The sequence below is a fragment of the Camelina sativa genome, chromosome 13, assembly GCF_030686135.1.
Source record: "Camelina sativa cultivar CO46 ecotype springtype chromosome 13, ASM3068613v1".
In the NCBI taxonomy this organism is placed as follows: domain Eukaryota; kingdom Viridiplantae; phylum Streptophyta; class Magnoliopsida; order Brassicales; family Brassicaceae; genus Camelina; species Camelina sativa.
Window position 1 is genome coordinate 8996250 of NC_141892.1, and position 16503 is coordinate 9012752.

The window sequence follows — 16503 nt, forward strand, 5'->3', positions numbered from 1 at the left end:
CCGGTCTGGAAGCAATTTATAACCGGGTAACATTTAGAACCCGACCCGATTATTTCTTCTTCTTTCTTTTAAAACGAAAACCCCCAAATTCTTACTCCACTAAGAACCCTAAAAATCTAAATTGAAAAGATCCAAATTTCTGTCTCTTTCTCTCAAAATCATGAGTAATATTTCTGGGTCTTCGAGTAGGTCGACAAATGACCGCGAAAGAGGTAGAGTTGTTGGTGTACCTAAGAGATGCTGGTGTGGAGAAGCAATTGTGGCCAAAATGTCAAAATCCGACCATAACCCAAATCGACGATACTTTCGTTGTGTGTATGCAACTGGAAATAAGGTAATACGAAGTAGAACTTATTATTTGGCTTATGAATATTGATAAGGTTCTAAACGATAACCAAATGAATTGTCCATGGTGTAGCTTATGAATGACAATCACGTTTTCAAGTGGGTCGATGAGGCTTTGTTGGATGAGGTGGAGGCAATGAAAGAGTTCATATCAGAGACAATGAAAGTTGAGAAGAAGATGCAAATGGAGCTTGAGAAAGAGATATTTGAGAGGATTGAAAATGTAAAAGCTGAATTTAAATTTAGGATGAATAGGATGATAATTGTTTTAGTATTAGGTTGTATGATCATATTTGGTCTACTTAAGCTAATATGATGACATTGTATGTTGTTTTCTATGTTTGTTTTGTATGAGACAAAATGTTTTTAAGAGATGATGTTATCTTGTTTCAAAATACATTCATGTTCAAAAGGGAAGAGTACATCCTTACATAGTTAATAATAAGGTTCAAAAGATTGGACTTGACCATACTAAGGCAAAACAAGATATGTTCTGAAACAGGTCATAAAACCAAAAAAAAAACAGTCCTACTTATGCTAATCCTCCATCCCACATTATTTCTCTTGAGTGAGACAACCTTGAGAAGATTCCACTTGTGTTGTATTCTTCTTATTCTTCTTCTTCTGGTGGTACCTACAGTTATGATCAGCTGCACCACAAATCCCACAATGCATGATTCTTTTCTTTTGCTTTGGTTGCTTCTTGGTAGGTGACTCATTAACACCTTTCTTCCTCTTCTTGTCGATCTTCTCATCGTCCGGCTTTGGAGGTGGATACACATTCTCACCCCCAGTGGAAGGCCAAAAGCGTGGACCTCTTTGTGGAACAAGCCCGTCTGTGTAGTTCTGTCTCCACTTAGCAGTTCTGAACCATTCACACACATAGTCTTCAGCTACCAATGTCTTCTTGATCATCAGTCCGTAAGCATGTTCGCATGGGATTCCACAAATCTGAAACTTCATGCAGGTACAAGTTCTGGCATTTAAACAAACTCGGTGTTTATCGTATCCCAAGTAAACTTCATACGCTCCATTTGTGCTGGGAGATACAAAGCATGTAGAAGCTGCCTTATGCTCATCAGCAAGGAAACGGTCACATAAGGAGTGCATAATCCTGCCACATCCGACCATATAGAGTACATATAAATGAATTAGAATAAAACATATAAATGAATAAGAATAAGAGTGTAGTCTTACTAACCTTCATGTGAATAAGAAATAGCAGACCGTTTAGCAATTCGAACCATGGCAAGCCTTCTAACAGTCTCCAACATAGCCACAAATGGTTTCTCTCTCGCCTTGTTGATTGTATTGTTGAAAGACTCCACTGAGTTGTTTTCAACATCCTCACAATAGCTGCCAATCTTGTGGAATGCCCTACACCATGTCTTTGGTTTAGTCTTCATGACATCTTCATAGACCTTGCTATCATATGCGTGAATCCTCTCCAATCTCTCTTCGTAATCTCTAGTGTTGTAGCTCCAAGCTAGATCCCAAAGCAGTTTCTTCAATTGCTTCTTGTCTGGATGAGTCTTCTTTAGGTTACCATAAATGTGCCTAACACATTTACGATGCTCAATCTTTGGTAATTCTAACTCAACAGCCTTAATCAATCCCTGAAACAAAGTTAAATTCATTAGAAACTGATCCAAATCACACAAAGCATAAAACATAACAAAAAAAAAATACCTTTTGGCGATCAGATTCCATAATGTAACCATCTCCATCACCTAACTCCAAGTCTATCTTCAGCCTATTCACAAACCAGCTCCAATTATCTGTGTTCTCAACCTGAACAACACTCCATGCTATTGGATAGATAGCATTGTCTGCATCTCTTCCTAAAGCCACCAACAACTGACCCTTAATCTTTTCCTTCAAGAAGCAACCATCAACCCCAATTAGTGGCCTGCAGGTTTTTTTCCATGTTTTCCTAAGAACATCAAAGCAGACATAGAATCGCTTAAACACATCATGACCAGCGTCATTCTTCACCGTATCAATCTCTACCACAGACCCTTGATTTGCTTCCAATATCTCAGCTCCATAGTCTCGAAGACGTTCAAATTGAGTGTCATATTCACTCGCTATCCATGCCAATGCCTTTCTCCTAGCAGCTTGACATTGACCTCTCGTAGCTGATATCTTCCACTTCTCCATTATGGTCTGTTCCATCTTTAAAGGCATGTAATAATCTGGTTCTTCTCTAATCTTATCAAGAAATAACCTAGCTATGACTGGGACCTTAAACATCTCACATTCTCCATTAGGCACACAAACATGGGTGTTCGTGTACTTCGTAATCTTCCACATCGACTCATTATGAAGAGACGCAGCATAAACTTTCCATTGACATTTTCCCTTAGCACCAACACACCTAAACCCGATTCTATCTCTATCGTACCTGTATTGCTTCAGATTACAACCTGTTGCCAGTGCATAGTCAGTCACACACTCCTTAAACGCGATTCCATTGTAGAATCTCTGCCCTTTATACATTATACCATCGCCACGAACGATCGGTGTCCCCCCACGCGCGGCACCACCACGACCATTACCCTCAGACTCGTCGTCACTCTCTGGATACACGTTATGACGAATCGATTCCTCCGTTTCTGTAAAATCTGTCGCAAGCTTATCGATGTGAAATTCATCTCGATCCTCGCCTTCCTCGTCGAACTCCACTCCAATAGGTGGATTAACAACGGGGACTAACGCCATCCCAAGAGCCAAGAGCAAGAGATAACAAAACGATTCGAAGAAAGAAGAATCAATTTAGGGATCTAGGGTTCGTCGATGGAAAGGGAAAAAACGATTTGGGGATTTTTGGGTTTTTTAGGTTAAGTGATCTAATCGGGTTGTAATCGGGTTGTAATCGGGTTGTCAATTGGTTAATAATGGTTTAATTTGGTTATTTTGGTTAATAAGAATTGTCTGTCGGTTAACTAAAACAATAAACCGTGTTAATCGACGTCGATGGGGAAATAGCTGAGAAGGTTAATTTAATTGGGGAAATAGACATAGAAGTATTAATTCGGGGGGAAATAGAAAGAGGATATAAGATGGAAGGGATTCTATTAGAAGGTCAAAGTTCCAGGGACATTCGGTACGATATAGTAGTTTTGAGGGTAAATAGGACGTCTTTCCCACCGTGAGTCCATGACCTTTTCGATGGTGATAGTCAACAGTGGTCGAAGACCTCTTTCCAGAATAAAGCTATACCGCAGTCCCCACTACTTGCACTAAACATTTTCATCCTTCTTTTTTATTTATTTGGCTCAATAATTCATAGCCAATTTTAAAACGAAAAAGCGACATAAATTTTTTAGAAAACGGATTCATGTTAAAAGCATATAATAAAATACGAAATATCACATCATATTAAAAATAATAAACTTTACAAGATCATTCAACTAAAAATAAGACGTAACTATTTAATTTTTTTTACAACAAGTATACATCAAATAATTTTTATTAAAAAAAAATCATTATCTTCATATTCATTTTTCTCTATTCCATCCAACAAAATAGTTTCAAACTTTTGTGTTGTTGAAATACTATCAAAATTAAGTCTTTCTGAAGTTAAATTAATCCAGTATTAGCCACTTCCAACATCGAATATGTGATTCGAGACACTGATATATTTCTAAATACTAATTAACCATGCTCTTTTAAAACTAAATATTAATTAGTATGTAAAATTCAAAATCACAAAATTTATTTTTGAGTTTTTATTAGAAAAATATCAAAAATAGTTTCACATATCTTATTTATTTGTGACATCAAATTTTAAGTATTTTTTTTTAGAAGTGGGAGTGGATGCCAAATCCGGTGGCAGAAAAATAAAGGAAGAGAAAGAGGGGAAACAAAATTTTAAAAGTTTTAAAACATTTTTTCCTTTTATTTAACTACTTATTATTAATACAAAGGTGGAAATAAAAAGCAACGAAGAAGATTGGAGAGAATTTTTCTTCTTTTGGATGGAATTTTTCCATTTCGTGTTGTCTATTTCAGCGTAGCAAATTCAACAAATGGGAGGATGCCACGTAATGAAATGACCAGATACGTCTAGGTTAGTGTAGAATAAATTTTTAATTTATTAATCACACTTGCATTTTGGTAATACACATACATAGTTGTAAAGTTATAAAAACATAGAAGATATATGCATTGTCTTTAATTAAGAAACCATTTAGGTTAAGAGAAAAAAAAAACAAAAAATTCTAGGTAAGGTCGAAGGAGCCCTATGGTCTGAGCGCTTTGGGGCCACCATACCAATCCTATTGGAGGAATTATCGGAAGTGGGGTGAAACCGTGAAAGGACCGAACGCAACGTACGTAGCCACAAATATATGCTAAATGGTGTACAACCTGAAGGAATTTTTATCGTTTCATAATATTCTTTATTATCTCTTTGAGAGAAAATTTAATTATAATAAAAGAGAGAGATATGATATCATATCACTTTACTGTTTCTCTCGACCATCCAATTAAAACAAAGGATATATGATCTCATGCAAATTCGTACGGTAAACATGTATGATATATTCCCACGTGAGTCTCGTAGATCCCAAGTTATTTGCCATATTTGTATGTCACGTGTTAATGTGTTATGGATTGGATTGGATGGTACACACCACTTACTCAATTCTTGAGAATCCACTTAACAATCTTGCACGATTTAATTAGCTCATGCATGAGTTGTGAGATTTATAATAGGGATATAATCCTTTTAAAAAGAAGAACAAGAAGAAGATATATATACATGGTTCGTATCGTGTATTCCAACTGATTTACAAATTTATGTATAATGTATAATTTTCTTGGATATTTAATCGATTATAAAATCCTCTTAGTATTTGCAAAGTGAAAAAGTTACTCTTATATATATTTATGTTTTTCAATTAGTAAACACAAGTATACCACCGACATTTTCTGGAAGAAGTTCACGAGTATATATGGACAAAATTGGATGAACAATTCTATACATCATTACACATTCCTCAACAGTATTCCCAATAACAATCATGGAAGATAGTATATATACTTTGCATTATCCTCTGTCTTGGGAAGTTCAAACTTCAAACACCCCCTAATTCAAATATTGAATGTCACCGAACGAGAAATCCAAACGGGTAACATAAAATTTTGGTAAAGATTTTAATATCAGTGATCTAATTATGCAAAACTATGGACTTCTAAAATAAACCTCTTTAAATTGTGGTGCTCTTTTCTTTGCATATTATTGTCCTTTGAGATTTTGAATGCAACTTACATTTTATGTGAAAACTAGTTTAGAACGTTAAGTACTGATTGATAGAAATCAAGCTTGTAAGTTGTAACTAAACTACGATGTATTCAAGGATTCAAGATGTTCCGTAACAAAACCAAAGAGGATAAGAAATAAAGGTGGCCGACAACAAATAAATAAGGATTCAGAAGGCACCGATTCATGAGACTAGGCATACAACAAAAGATGAAAAAAGCAGCTTTCATTGTTATAAATAAATTTTGTATGTGGTTACAACTTATTTTCTAATTCAAAATTTAATTTTGAGAATAAAAATAGCAAGGATCAAATACACACCTTACAAACACGCACCCGCAAGTAGAACAATTTAAATCATGTTACAATTTCCATGTCAGCTTTTTAAATATGTTTACTCGGAAATATTGTTTTATTTAACAATCATATTCAATGGATGCTCTAGTGTTTCACGTCTACCCAATTGTCATTGTATTATTCTCGTTTGAAATAGCTTTAGTTACTTCAAAACCTCAAGATTGATAGTAAATTTGAGGTTGTAATATTGAGCTAATTGAAGTGGTGCATATATGTTAGATGAAATGGTAAAATAAAGGACCAAGATGCAAAATGAAAGTGGAAAGCAAGAAGACTGGGGTTGGAGAGTGAGTGGTACGGACAAAACGATGCGTTACATCTAATTGTCCGTACAATCGAATTATAAGGGTCTATTCGCAATTTAAGAGGTTGTAATTAATGTATTTTGCTCTTTTGTTTGACGAGACATCGCTTTTGTTTCTTTTTTCTTCCTAAAAGAAAAAAAAAAGGTAATGTTATTGGTATATTTGGTGTTTGGTAATCAGTCACACCCATGTTTTCTTGTTTTTTTTTGTGCCAAATCTTTTGATTTGCAAAACAGAATCTTGCTTACCGGTAGTGGATTTTTTTTGGAACAGCTACAATACTATTGTTAAATTGGTATATTGTAATTAACTTTACAAATAATAAGGGCTAGTTAGATGATTGTTAAATGATGAATGTAATAGCTAAATTAAAGCATTTTGAAACACACATGTATGTGCGTAAAATGAGAGAGATGTATATGTTTGTAAGAACATTTAACAAATGGGATGGCCCAACACTATAATTCTGTTCAAATCATAAATCCTTATAGATTGCACTAAAGTTTGATTGTGGCTGTCGTCATTTTATTGGTGACATCTTTTTGGAGATAGCATAAAATCTACAGGGAAAATTTGGTGGGCAATCACTAAAATCTTTAAGTTTTTTTTTTTCTTCTAAGTATAAGAACTTTTAAGTATTTGATTTTGGGTTAGTAATTTAAGGAAATTCTCATCAATGCCATTTAAATTAGTTTATTTCTTCCGGAAATACTATTACTACTTTGGTTTCTCAAAAAATACCACTAAAAGTATTTTCTTTAGAAATACCACAAACTAAAACCAAACTTTAAACCTTAAAAACTAAATCATAAATCCTAAAAACTAAATTTAAAATTCAAAATATTTAAAAAACTAACTTTTACAATTATAAATCCTTAAACATTAATTTTTATTGTTCGACCAAAATTTTTGTAGTGGTATACCTTGATTTAATGGTATTTAAAATATTTTCATAATTTAATGTTTGAAGTTTTATTGGTGAGCTGTAAATTTTCAACTATTTTCTTGGTTGAAATGAAAACATTTGTTATAGTTGTAAAATTTCTATACATATAGAGTGAGAGTGATTGTTTTTATTTTATTTTATGGCAAATGAATTATATTATACCATAAACGTTTACATGATACATAAAATCAATCAAGTACAACCATTGAAACAAATATAAGAAATTGAACACAATTTCGATGAAAAAGTGGAAGTAATCTTGCTTTCTAAACGGAAGTCCCCTCTATATGCACTAGTCGAAGGCTAATATCTTTATAGATGAGACTCCTAAATGGTTTGTGTACCATAATTAGACGAAAGATTTGATATGTTGTTTGGAAGATATCACGAGTAATATTAGAAACTGAACCTGATGAATGTACGAACAAAAAAAGAGGGGAAAAAAACATTCATGGGCCTAAGGCCTGAATCAGTAAGGCCCAACTTTAAAAAATAAAAATAAGCCTTGGTGAAAAAGAAGGTCATCGTGGTTAGGATTTAGGGTTTAAGAAATCGTCTGAAAAGGATAGATTCGAGAGAGAGAGAGCGCCGGAGGCAAAGGGAAAAAAAAATGGGCAAGGCAAAGAAGGTGAAGGGAAGCCAATGCTTCAGGCAAAGGCTGCTTCTTTCAACACTCTCATCAACACGTATCACAATCGATGATATTCGTTCCGACGATATGATTCCTGGTCTCCGTCCCCACGAGATTTCTCTTCTCCGCCTCATCGAAACTGTCACCGATGACGCCGTCGTTGAGGTTAACGAGACCGGTAAGTGTGTTTCACCTTTTCTTTTGAGCTCAAGCTGATATGATTGGAGTACAGATTTGTAGCAATTTGTTTTGTTTTTTCTTTTTTTTTTTAATTTGATTGGTTCTATTGCAATATCAATTTGGCAGGTACTCAATTAAAGTACAAGCCTGGAATTATAATGGGAGGGAAGAACTTGGTTCATAACTGTGCCCTGAGTCGATCCATTGGCTATTATCTGGAGCCATTGGTTGTGTTAGCATTATTTGGCAAGAAGCCCCTTTCCATTAGGCTCAGAGGTAACCAAGTAGTTTTCTTACTGTACCTGACTTCTTGTTAAATTTTGTTCTCCGCTGTGAGCTTGATGAAGATAGAAGCTTTTGAGTCATTAGTAATATGAATTGTCTTACGTGCTATATATATCGATCACTGTACTTGGTTTTGATCAAATGAAGCTCGGGATGTAGGCTTGAGTCATTCATCCAGCTTCATTACATTATAGTTGAAAAAGGGAAAGGTTACAGCTTTAAAAGCAAGCATGTGGGATTTTGTTATATGCTCTGAGGGAGCAAATATTTAACTTTTGCAGGAATTACAAATGATCCAAGAGACCCGAGCGTTGACACATTCCGTTCCACTACGTTGCAAATCTTAAAGCGTTTCGGAATCCCTGAAGAGGGTTTAGACCTTAAAATCGAATCCCGTGGAGTAGCTCCAGATGGGGGTGGAGAAGTTCTCTTAACAGTTCCAACTGTTAAGACTCTAACTGTATGTACTTATTAATTTCCTTTTTTTTATTCTTTTCCTTACTGCCCACTTCATATAGATTTCTGATCTGTTATATCGGTGCTTGCTTCAGGCGGTTCATTGGGTAGAAGAAGGAATGGTGAAGAGGATACGTGGTAGCACTTTCTCTACAAGAGTGACTACTGACTTTGAACATTCCATGAGATTTGCAGCTCGTGGAATCTTTAACAATCTCCTGCCTGATGTTCACATTATCCTAGATCACAGAGCTGGCTCTCAGGCTGGAAAGTAAGAAGATTTTAACTTGAAAACAAAAAAAACGAGAGCTACTTGATTGATAAAAGCTGAAACGTTTTGATAAATACGTTATTGCAGATCTCCTGGATATGGGATATCATTGGTAGCAGAAACAACTACGGGGTGTTACATGTCTGCAGATACAACTGTGTCTTGTCTAAGAACAGACGAAACTGGAGAGATTGATGTAGAGAAGAAAGAGAGATTGCCAGCAGAAGACACAGGCGCTGAAATAGCTTCATGGCTTCTTCATGAGATTGAGAAAGGTGGAGTTGTCGATTCAACCCACCAGGTACGTTTTAAATTCTAAGCATTACCGTAGATACCCAAATGGATCGCTTTCAAAGTAATGACTTTTAACTGCGTGTTGTTAATTCTCTGGATTTCTACAGGGATTGCTGTTTATACTGTGTGCGTCATGCGAACCAGACTTGTCAAAGGTTCGAGTGGGAACGTTATCTCCTTATGGTGTGGAGACGTTGAGGAATATAAAGGAGTTTATGGGAGTTCAGTTTACAATCAAACCTGATCCATTGACAGGGACTGTTATACTCAAGTGCGTTGGAAGTGGTTTAGTTAACCTCTCCAGAAAGCTGTCTTGATTTCTCACAATTGTTGTTGTGTTTGTAACACAAACAGCTTAACAGTTTTGTCTAAATGAAATCACTTTTCTTTAGTGTTAACTTTGGATGTGTATTCTCGACCTTGTTGTAATGGCAATTTACATTTTTTTTTCCTTTCTTTTTGTTTTGGTTTGGTAAGTGTGCTCGATCACGCGAGCTCGTAGTCACAAGCACTGACCCATGCTTGAATGCTACCAACGAGCCACTAGCGACAAGCACAATGGCAATTTACATTTAAATTTATGCATTTTCGGCTACTTTGTTTTGATAATTTAGATCAACACTAATAATAGCACATACTCGTCAGGATCGAACTGAATTTATGAATAGCTTTGGGTTACATTAAAGACATCCTAATAGGAGGTACTGTAATAAGAGTACAACAGAGAAGCAAAGAATAGGATATGAAGTACATTAAGCCCACGCTTGTCTGGTAACTTTTCGACTAAAAGCTAAGGGGCTAATACTCTATGAGCCAAGAGAAACCATGAACCAGAATAGAAGAGCTTGCCGAAGCCTATAAAGGCTAGCACATTCCGTACCATTATCTTTTGGTTTCCTCCCAAGGATAGCGGTAGCTGGGGCAAAGCCCGCTTTCACAAAGCAGAGAGTTCGACTTCTTGAGTGGAAGGTCGATAAGCTACAAAGGTGCTATCAGTTGAAAAGGAGCCTGGATTGAAACATGTTGTTCCCCCGAATTTACATACCTCTTGCTCACTCTTGTCACCTAATACTATCTGTTTTAAAACAACAGGTAACCCTTTATTATTTTAAGGAATCTTTGGAGTGGACTTAAATTTATAATAAGAAGATTTATGAATACCGTATGAGGAGTTGGGTACAGTCGAAGAGAGTGATCGTAGTTCCAAATGATGGGTTGCACCATGAGAGGTAGAGGGCACAAATGGCTCTGATGAGTTATTGTGTAGACAAGCTGCACCAACAAGTTTCAGGAGTTTTCCATCATTACCCAAAAAAAACATTGAAATCATAAGTAAGAAAATAATGGAGACGAGAAATGTGTTTACATGCTTAAAAGGGTCCTCAGTTTCTTCCGAGGAAGGGGTTACTAAGCATGAACGACGCATCCTATACAGAAGATCTTGTCGGAAGAACACAATCTCTTGGTTATAGAACTTTACTCTGCATTGTATAAACACAAGATTATGCTGCCGCTTTATAAACACACATCGTTCACACATAGTATAGAAAAGTCACCTGCAAGGATTGCTTGAAAATATTGCATTGGGAATAATGTTCCGAAGCTCTTCTGTTAAATAGTTTGGTAAAGCGCATCTTGGCAAGACTGTTGAGGGACCTGTCAAATATCATGAGTTTTTATAAGTCATGTCGCCTCATGGACTTCTGTTAAAGATTATTTCGATACTAATGGTGGTGATAGTACCTGCGTCATCAGGACCTGGAATGAATAAAAACCGACTATTTTCTTTTAGCCGCGGATGGTTTTCAATCATCCTCCCAAGTTTACCAAACTGCTCCCTGAGAATGATACAAATACATGTCGAGAAAATATAAGAACAAATTTCCATTAACCATTGAAGAGACTCTAACTACAATGATCCCTTACCTAAGGGTTGAATAAGAATCAAAGGTTAAGTTGCATGGGCGAGAACAAAAGTTCCCCATAAAAACAAACAAGGAGGGTACTGTCTCCACACTTTCAAAACCGTCAAGAACAGTTTCCAGCTTTCCGATAACCTTCTCTACGGATAACATATTATGCCGATCAAGCAATGTCACAAAAGGAGCATAGTCATACAGATTGATGCTAAATAGAGTACTTGATATCCAACTCACCTCTTCGTCGTCCAACCATATGTCAGACAATATGACATATGTGTCATTCACAGCTTGTCTTTCAAGGTCTGCAAGTCTTATCTGTTGGCAGGCAAAAAAAAAAACATATTATGTCTGCTGTCACTTACCTGCTTTGTAAGGGATTGCATTGAAAAGTTATAAAATTCTCAATCTGGGAGCACAAACAACAAATCAAAGATTACCGTCTCTTCTTTAGTTTGTGAGCCGCTTCCGAAGAAGTCACATTCAGAATGTGTCTTTAGTGTTTTGTCTCTGTCTTCTAAGGGAGGAAACCCACATGTAATCACCTTCACCACAAGATGAGAATACAGTTTTAGAAGAGGAAGAGTAGGTCCAAGAACGTATTCTGAAAAAACTGAGCTTTCTTACAGGCCATCATTCTGCTGATGAGAACAAACATTTGCATAATCCCTTGAATCTATTCAAGTGTTCTACGGAAGACATGTGTACGATATGTTTTGTTAAAGAGGAGACCCTATACATGACTTAGTTCTATATTCCTTCATAAAGATAGTATCTTTGACCCTAGTATGATCAATAAAATAAAATCTATGTGCCCCTCAGCAGATTATCTCCCTGGTTTAAAAGTAACTAACTCAGAATGGGGAGAGAAAAGGCCCAGCAGCAAAAGTGCCACCTTCAAGTCTAATTTACCTGAAAGATACCGTTCACCTGCATTTCTCCTTCTGCCAAAATTATAGTATTCTCAGTGAAGAATCCTGTTGTTATCTTGTACTGATCGTCAAAGAAAACAATTCATAGCTTAAATAACTCAAACGCTATGCTTTACTATGTCTTCATAAGAGTGAGACTTCAAATATTCTGTTCAAATGCAATGTCTAGCTTTTGCAGATATTTGATGTCACCAACTTAAAAAAAAGGATATTGCTTTGGACAGATCAATCTCTACAGAAGCTGAAAGGTCTTCCAGGTAGAAATGTCCATCTTCCAACTGTGATATCACACCCATCACCCATTTCCTTCCTCTTTGAGAAATTAGAGACTGAATTGAAGATATCTACTAGAAAGAAAGACACACAACAAACTCCTTAGTATCAGATTTAACACAAAGAACCCAAAAAGAGAAATGGGAACGACCACACATTTGACAGAAAAAACGTAGACGAACCTCATTGTTCTCAAACTGCGACATTTCAGCATCAAATGCTGGCCTAGAAAAATGCTCTGCGCGAGAAACTCTCTGCGACAGCAACATGAATCGTTCCCTGTATAATGCTGTTTTCGCATAAGCCTCACCATGAATAGGCAGGCTCTTCGTATGCCTAGAATCAATTCAATATTCATAATCAATCACTATAAAGCTCCATCATCTACTAACGCAAGTAGAACCAAATCTTATATCCCACCAGACAACAATACTAGAGAAAAAAGCCACCTAACAATTCATCAAACTCATCTTAAGGAACTCATCTAAATGGAGACACTCTTAGTAGGACAAAGTAGAGAGGCCTTACTCGTTGAACTTTTTTTTAACAGCATCATATCCAAACTTTGGGACTAGAAACGCGTCGATGACGGCCAAGGAAGAAGCACTAGTTGTAGGTTCTTCTGGCGCGTTATGAGCTCCCAGCAAGCGATTAATCAATCCTCGAACTGATTCCGCGTCCACAGTGGAAGATTCATCTGCAACAAAACTCTTAACGACTTCAGAATCGATGATATAATAGTCATAAATTAACCCAGAATTATACGATGAAAGGATTGGGGGACATACGCGATTCCTGGAGGTTATCGAGGAGAAGATCGATAGCTTCTCCGTCAGCGTCGTCGGGAAATTGATCGGCGAAAACGAGAATCTCGTCTAAGGCATCGACCTTGAGCTTGTAACTTCTGTTTTTGAATTTCTTCTGTATCAGCTTCCTCTTCTGACTGGTACTGCTCATTCTCGCTACTTCTCTTCTTCCTTTCTCTGAATCTACGAAACCTTTTTTTTTCTCTCTCTATTTTTTTACTCTTTTCTCTTTAATTTCTGTTTGGGCGGCAAAATTCTGGAAAAGATCCCCAAATCGGCGGGAAACGAATGTCTCGAAAGAGCCCTAGTCTGTGCTTTTGCTAATTCGTTATTTTACATTGTTGCCCCTCCAGGTAAACCTGACGAGTCTTGAACGATGATAGTATAATAACCGGTTCAGAATTCAATTCCGGTTAAACGCTTTTAAACAATTTCATTTGACACACAGAAACACTACAAAACACACACACTAGTAACTGCTTACAAGGATCAACTCAAGTGGATTGAGGTTGTATATACCAATAAGCAGAGACAATATATAGAACCGATAAAGCCGGAAAATTGTGCAAGCCCCAAACTGTATGGTTAATGTCAGTCAGTCAGTCATCTCCCCAAGCATCTTCCCGTTGTTTCTGTCTGGAGACAATCCGGTTTTTCCTGGCAGCTTCTTGGTCTCTTAGCTCTTTAGACCCGAATCCAGAAGCTGGTAGCTTCAATCCCATGCTGTGAGCAATCAACCGTTGAGCTGTTCTCGCTGATGTCTTTGGTCTTTGAGACGGTGGTTCCAAATCTGGTGTTGATTTCATTTAAAGATAACATAGTTACACATGTATGTTTTGGTGTTTCGTTAATTACACAGCTTGATCAAGCAGATTATGGAAGGATGATGTGTTAAAGTTCATAATCTGATGACATATAGAAGTGTAAGAAAACTAGAACGAGTTTTTCGCATGATACAAGAGGGAATACTTCTGCAGAACCATGAAAGATAAGAAGTAGTAGATTACCTTTTCCAGAAATCGAGCCCAAAAGAGAATCGTGATCATCGAGAACACGTATGGTGAATGAACACTGAACATGGTTGCACGCCTCTAGAGCTGTATCAATTATCAAAACACACAGCAAGAGTTAACTGTACAGGAGAAGATCTAATCAGATTTGTAAACTTAGTTAGCAACAAAGGCAAAAGTTACATCGTCAAACCTAAAACAAGTTCAATGCAATATTATCTAAATAACCCAACAACATCAGAACAGGGAAATTCTAATGCTTAGTAGGATAAAACTTAAATTATTCCTAGTTAATCAGGTGTATGATCAAAATCGAAGTAACATATAAATACCAGCTGAAGGGGTTTTGAAGACTGCAAGTGCTGTTGTATCATTGACCCAACGAATGATAAATTTACTATCTTTTAAGTCTTTAAATAGCTTCTCCAAATCAGTAGTTCTCAAACTTGGAGAAAAACCAGCAAGTACGAGGACATGACGTGTGCCATACTTGGCTGCATTAAGAAACAGAACAAAATAAAGGGGCTGTGCTAAATCCTAATCCAATTAATTTAAACATACAATCCAAAAAGAGAAAGGACACATTGAGACCAAGAACTTACATTTCAGTGCTTCATCAGTCTTCTCTGAATCACGAGATACATCATTATCTTCTAAATCATCAAACCTCGACTCACAAAAGTCTCGATCACTGTACATCACATCCCTCTTATAAGTAAATGTCCCCCTTCCACGTCTCTTAGGTCCTTGAACTTTAGGTTCTTCAACCGAAAGCTTTGATATTTCAGGCAACTCTTCTACATGGAGTAATTTACTCGGTTCAAGATCTGCAAGGGCTTCCCAATCTGCAACAAAATCAAGGTTCTGTAAACATACATGATCTCATGATAATGAACATTCTGACACAGGAGGTTAATGCATCTGCTAAGTCACAACAAATGTGACATACCATCATCTGAAGAATCATGAGCAGCTGAATTATTGCTGGATACTTTTGTGGAATCCTTCGTTATCCCTTTAATAGATCCATGAGAATCGATCAGGAACAGCGTAAAAAAAAGGCGAAATTAGATAAGAAAACAATGAACACTAAAGATGAACAACCATCAGGAGGTGAGACATTTGAGTCAGACTTGAGTCCATTGGAAGCAATAATTTGATTCTCTACATCGTCGGAACCACTGCAATCATAAACCCTAAGATCGATCATGAAACCAATACAATTTACCAAGCTTTCAAATTTCCCTAAAAGCACATTAAACTCATGTCTCTCCCAAATTCGTAATACCTTGAAGATGCAAAATCACAATCCAACGCACGTTGCTTAATGAGGGAAGAACGAGTACGAAGCTCGTCGGATTTGAGGGAAAGACCCAGAGAAGAGTAGAGATCCGCCAATTGGGTGAGCGCGGATGCTAATTGAAGCCCAAACTCCGTTCTCTCGCCGGAGGAGGAAGAACCCAACCGCGACTGAAGATTGGTTACCAAAGACTCGAGAAACGAGATCGCCGCCGTGACGTCACCGGCTGCTACGAGATCCTCCACCCGCTCGCTCCAATTTGGTTCGTTTAGCCGCGTGGTCTCCATAGTTAGGTCACAGCGTGTCTGACGCTTTCAGAAATTGCTCACACGTATCCACACGAATTAGAAAAGCTATGATTATATGATTCTGTGCTTTTCTTCTTTATATATGAAATTTTAAAACATGTTAAAATATTTTAGGGGAAATTACTTTTTTTTTTTTTTTTTTTGACGATCAAACCCCATATACTAAGTTATCGGAAATGACTTTTTTTTCGAGAGAGAGCCAATTAGGTTCTAACGAGCTTACATGAGAAAAACAGAAACCTTGTGCTCTTGCACATTTCGCAAGTTTATCGGCACGGATATTATCCTCTCGAGGAATATATCTAATACTAAATTTAACAAATCTATCTCTGAAATGAATAAAATTCTTCAATTCTAATGAGAAGGTCGGCCAATCTTCAATATTAGACGTCATTGTTAGGAGGTCTAAGCAATCCGTAGCAAAAAGAGCTTTATCTAAGTTCAAGGCCAGAAGGCACTCCATAGCCCAAACAAGGGTGTCTAACTCCGCATGTAAAGGAGATAAGCTTCTACGCGAACCTTTAAGCCCCATGTGCAAGAATCTAGCTCCAAAAGAAGCAATCCAGCCGTGTCCACTCATATCCACCTCTACGTGCCAAGATCCATCTATAAAACATAC

General features: G+C 36.9%; 3 protein-coding genes and 1 pseudogene across 4 annotated transcripts; 1 reads left to right on the forward strand and 3 right to left on the reverse strand.

Annotated features, from left to right (window-relative positions):
* Positions 1–876: 876 nt before the first annotated feature.
* Positions 877–3118, reverse strand: LOC104738087 (uncharacterized; annotated as a pseudogene).
* A 4620-nt stretch (positions 3119–7738) lies between these two features.
* Positions 7739–9788, forward strand: LOC104736221 (putative RNA 3'-terminal phosphate cyclase-like protein). Its single transcript, XM_087481515.1, has 6 exons — positions 7739–8028; positions 8157–8306; positions 8597–8775; positions 8867–9042; positions 9130–9343; positions 9444–9788. Exons 1-6 carry the CDS (start codon positions 7830–7832, stop codon positions 9651–9653), a joined length of 1128 nt encoding a protein of 375 aa, XP_087337641.1. The 5' UTR covers positions 7739–7829; the 3' UTR covers positions 9654–9788.
* A 205-nt stretch (positions 9789–9993) lies between these two features.
* On the reverse strand, positions 9994–13559 carry LOC104736223 (DNA polymerase epsilon subunit B). The gene is made up of 13 exons (XM_010456175.3): positions 13249–13559; positions 12989–13157; positions 12643–12796; positions 12400–12531; positions 12168–12245; positions 11696–11800; positions 11493–11573; positions 11263–11393; positions 11080–11174; positions 10893–10992; positions 10703–10817; positions 10498–10608; positions 9994–10411 (listed from the first exon to the last, which is right to left on the reverse strand). The coding sequence occupies exons 1-13, from the start codon at positions 13415–13417 to the stop codon at positions 10271–10273; spliced, it is 1581 nt and encodes a 526-aa protein (XP_010454477.1). The 5' UTR covers positions 13418–13559; the 3' UTR covers positions 9994–10270.
* Positions 13560–13646: 87 nt separating this feature from the next.
* On the reverse strand, positions 13647–15962 carry LOC104736222 (uncharacterized). Of its 2 annotated transcripts, none has more exons than XM_087481514.1 (7): positions 15565–15962; positions 15381–15457; positions 15226–15291; positions 14879–15121; positions 14609–14770; positions 14274–14363; positions 13647–14056 (listed from the first exon to the last, which is right to left on the reverse strand). In XM_087481514.1, the coding sequence occupies exons 1-7, from the start codon at positions 15861–15863 to the stop codon at positions 13866–13868; spliced, it is 1128 nt and encodes a 375-aa protein (XP_087337640.1). In that variant the 5' UTR covers positions 15864–15962; the 3' UTR covers positions 13647–13865. The 2 variants fall into 2 exon arrangements, with proteins under 2 accessions (XP_087337640.1, XP_087337639.1); XM_087481513.1 differs by having other exon boundaries at positions 15381–15472; positions 15565–15935.
* Between the last annotated feature and the right edge of the window lie 541 nt (positions 15963–16503).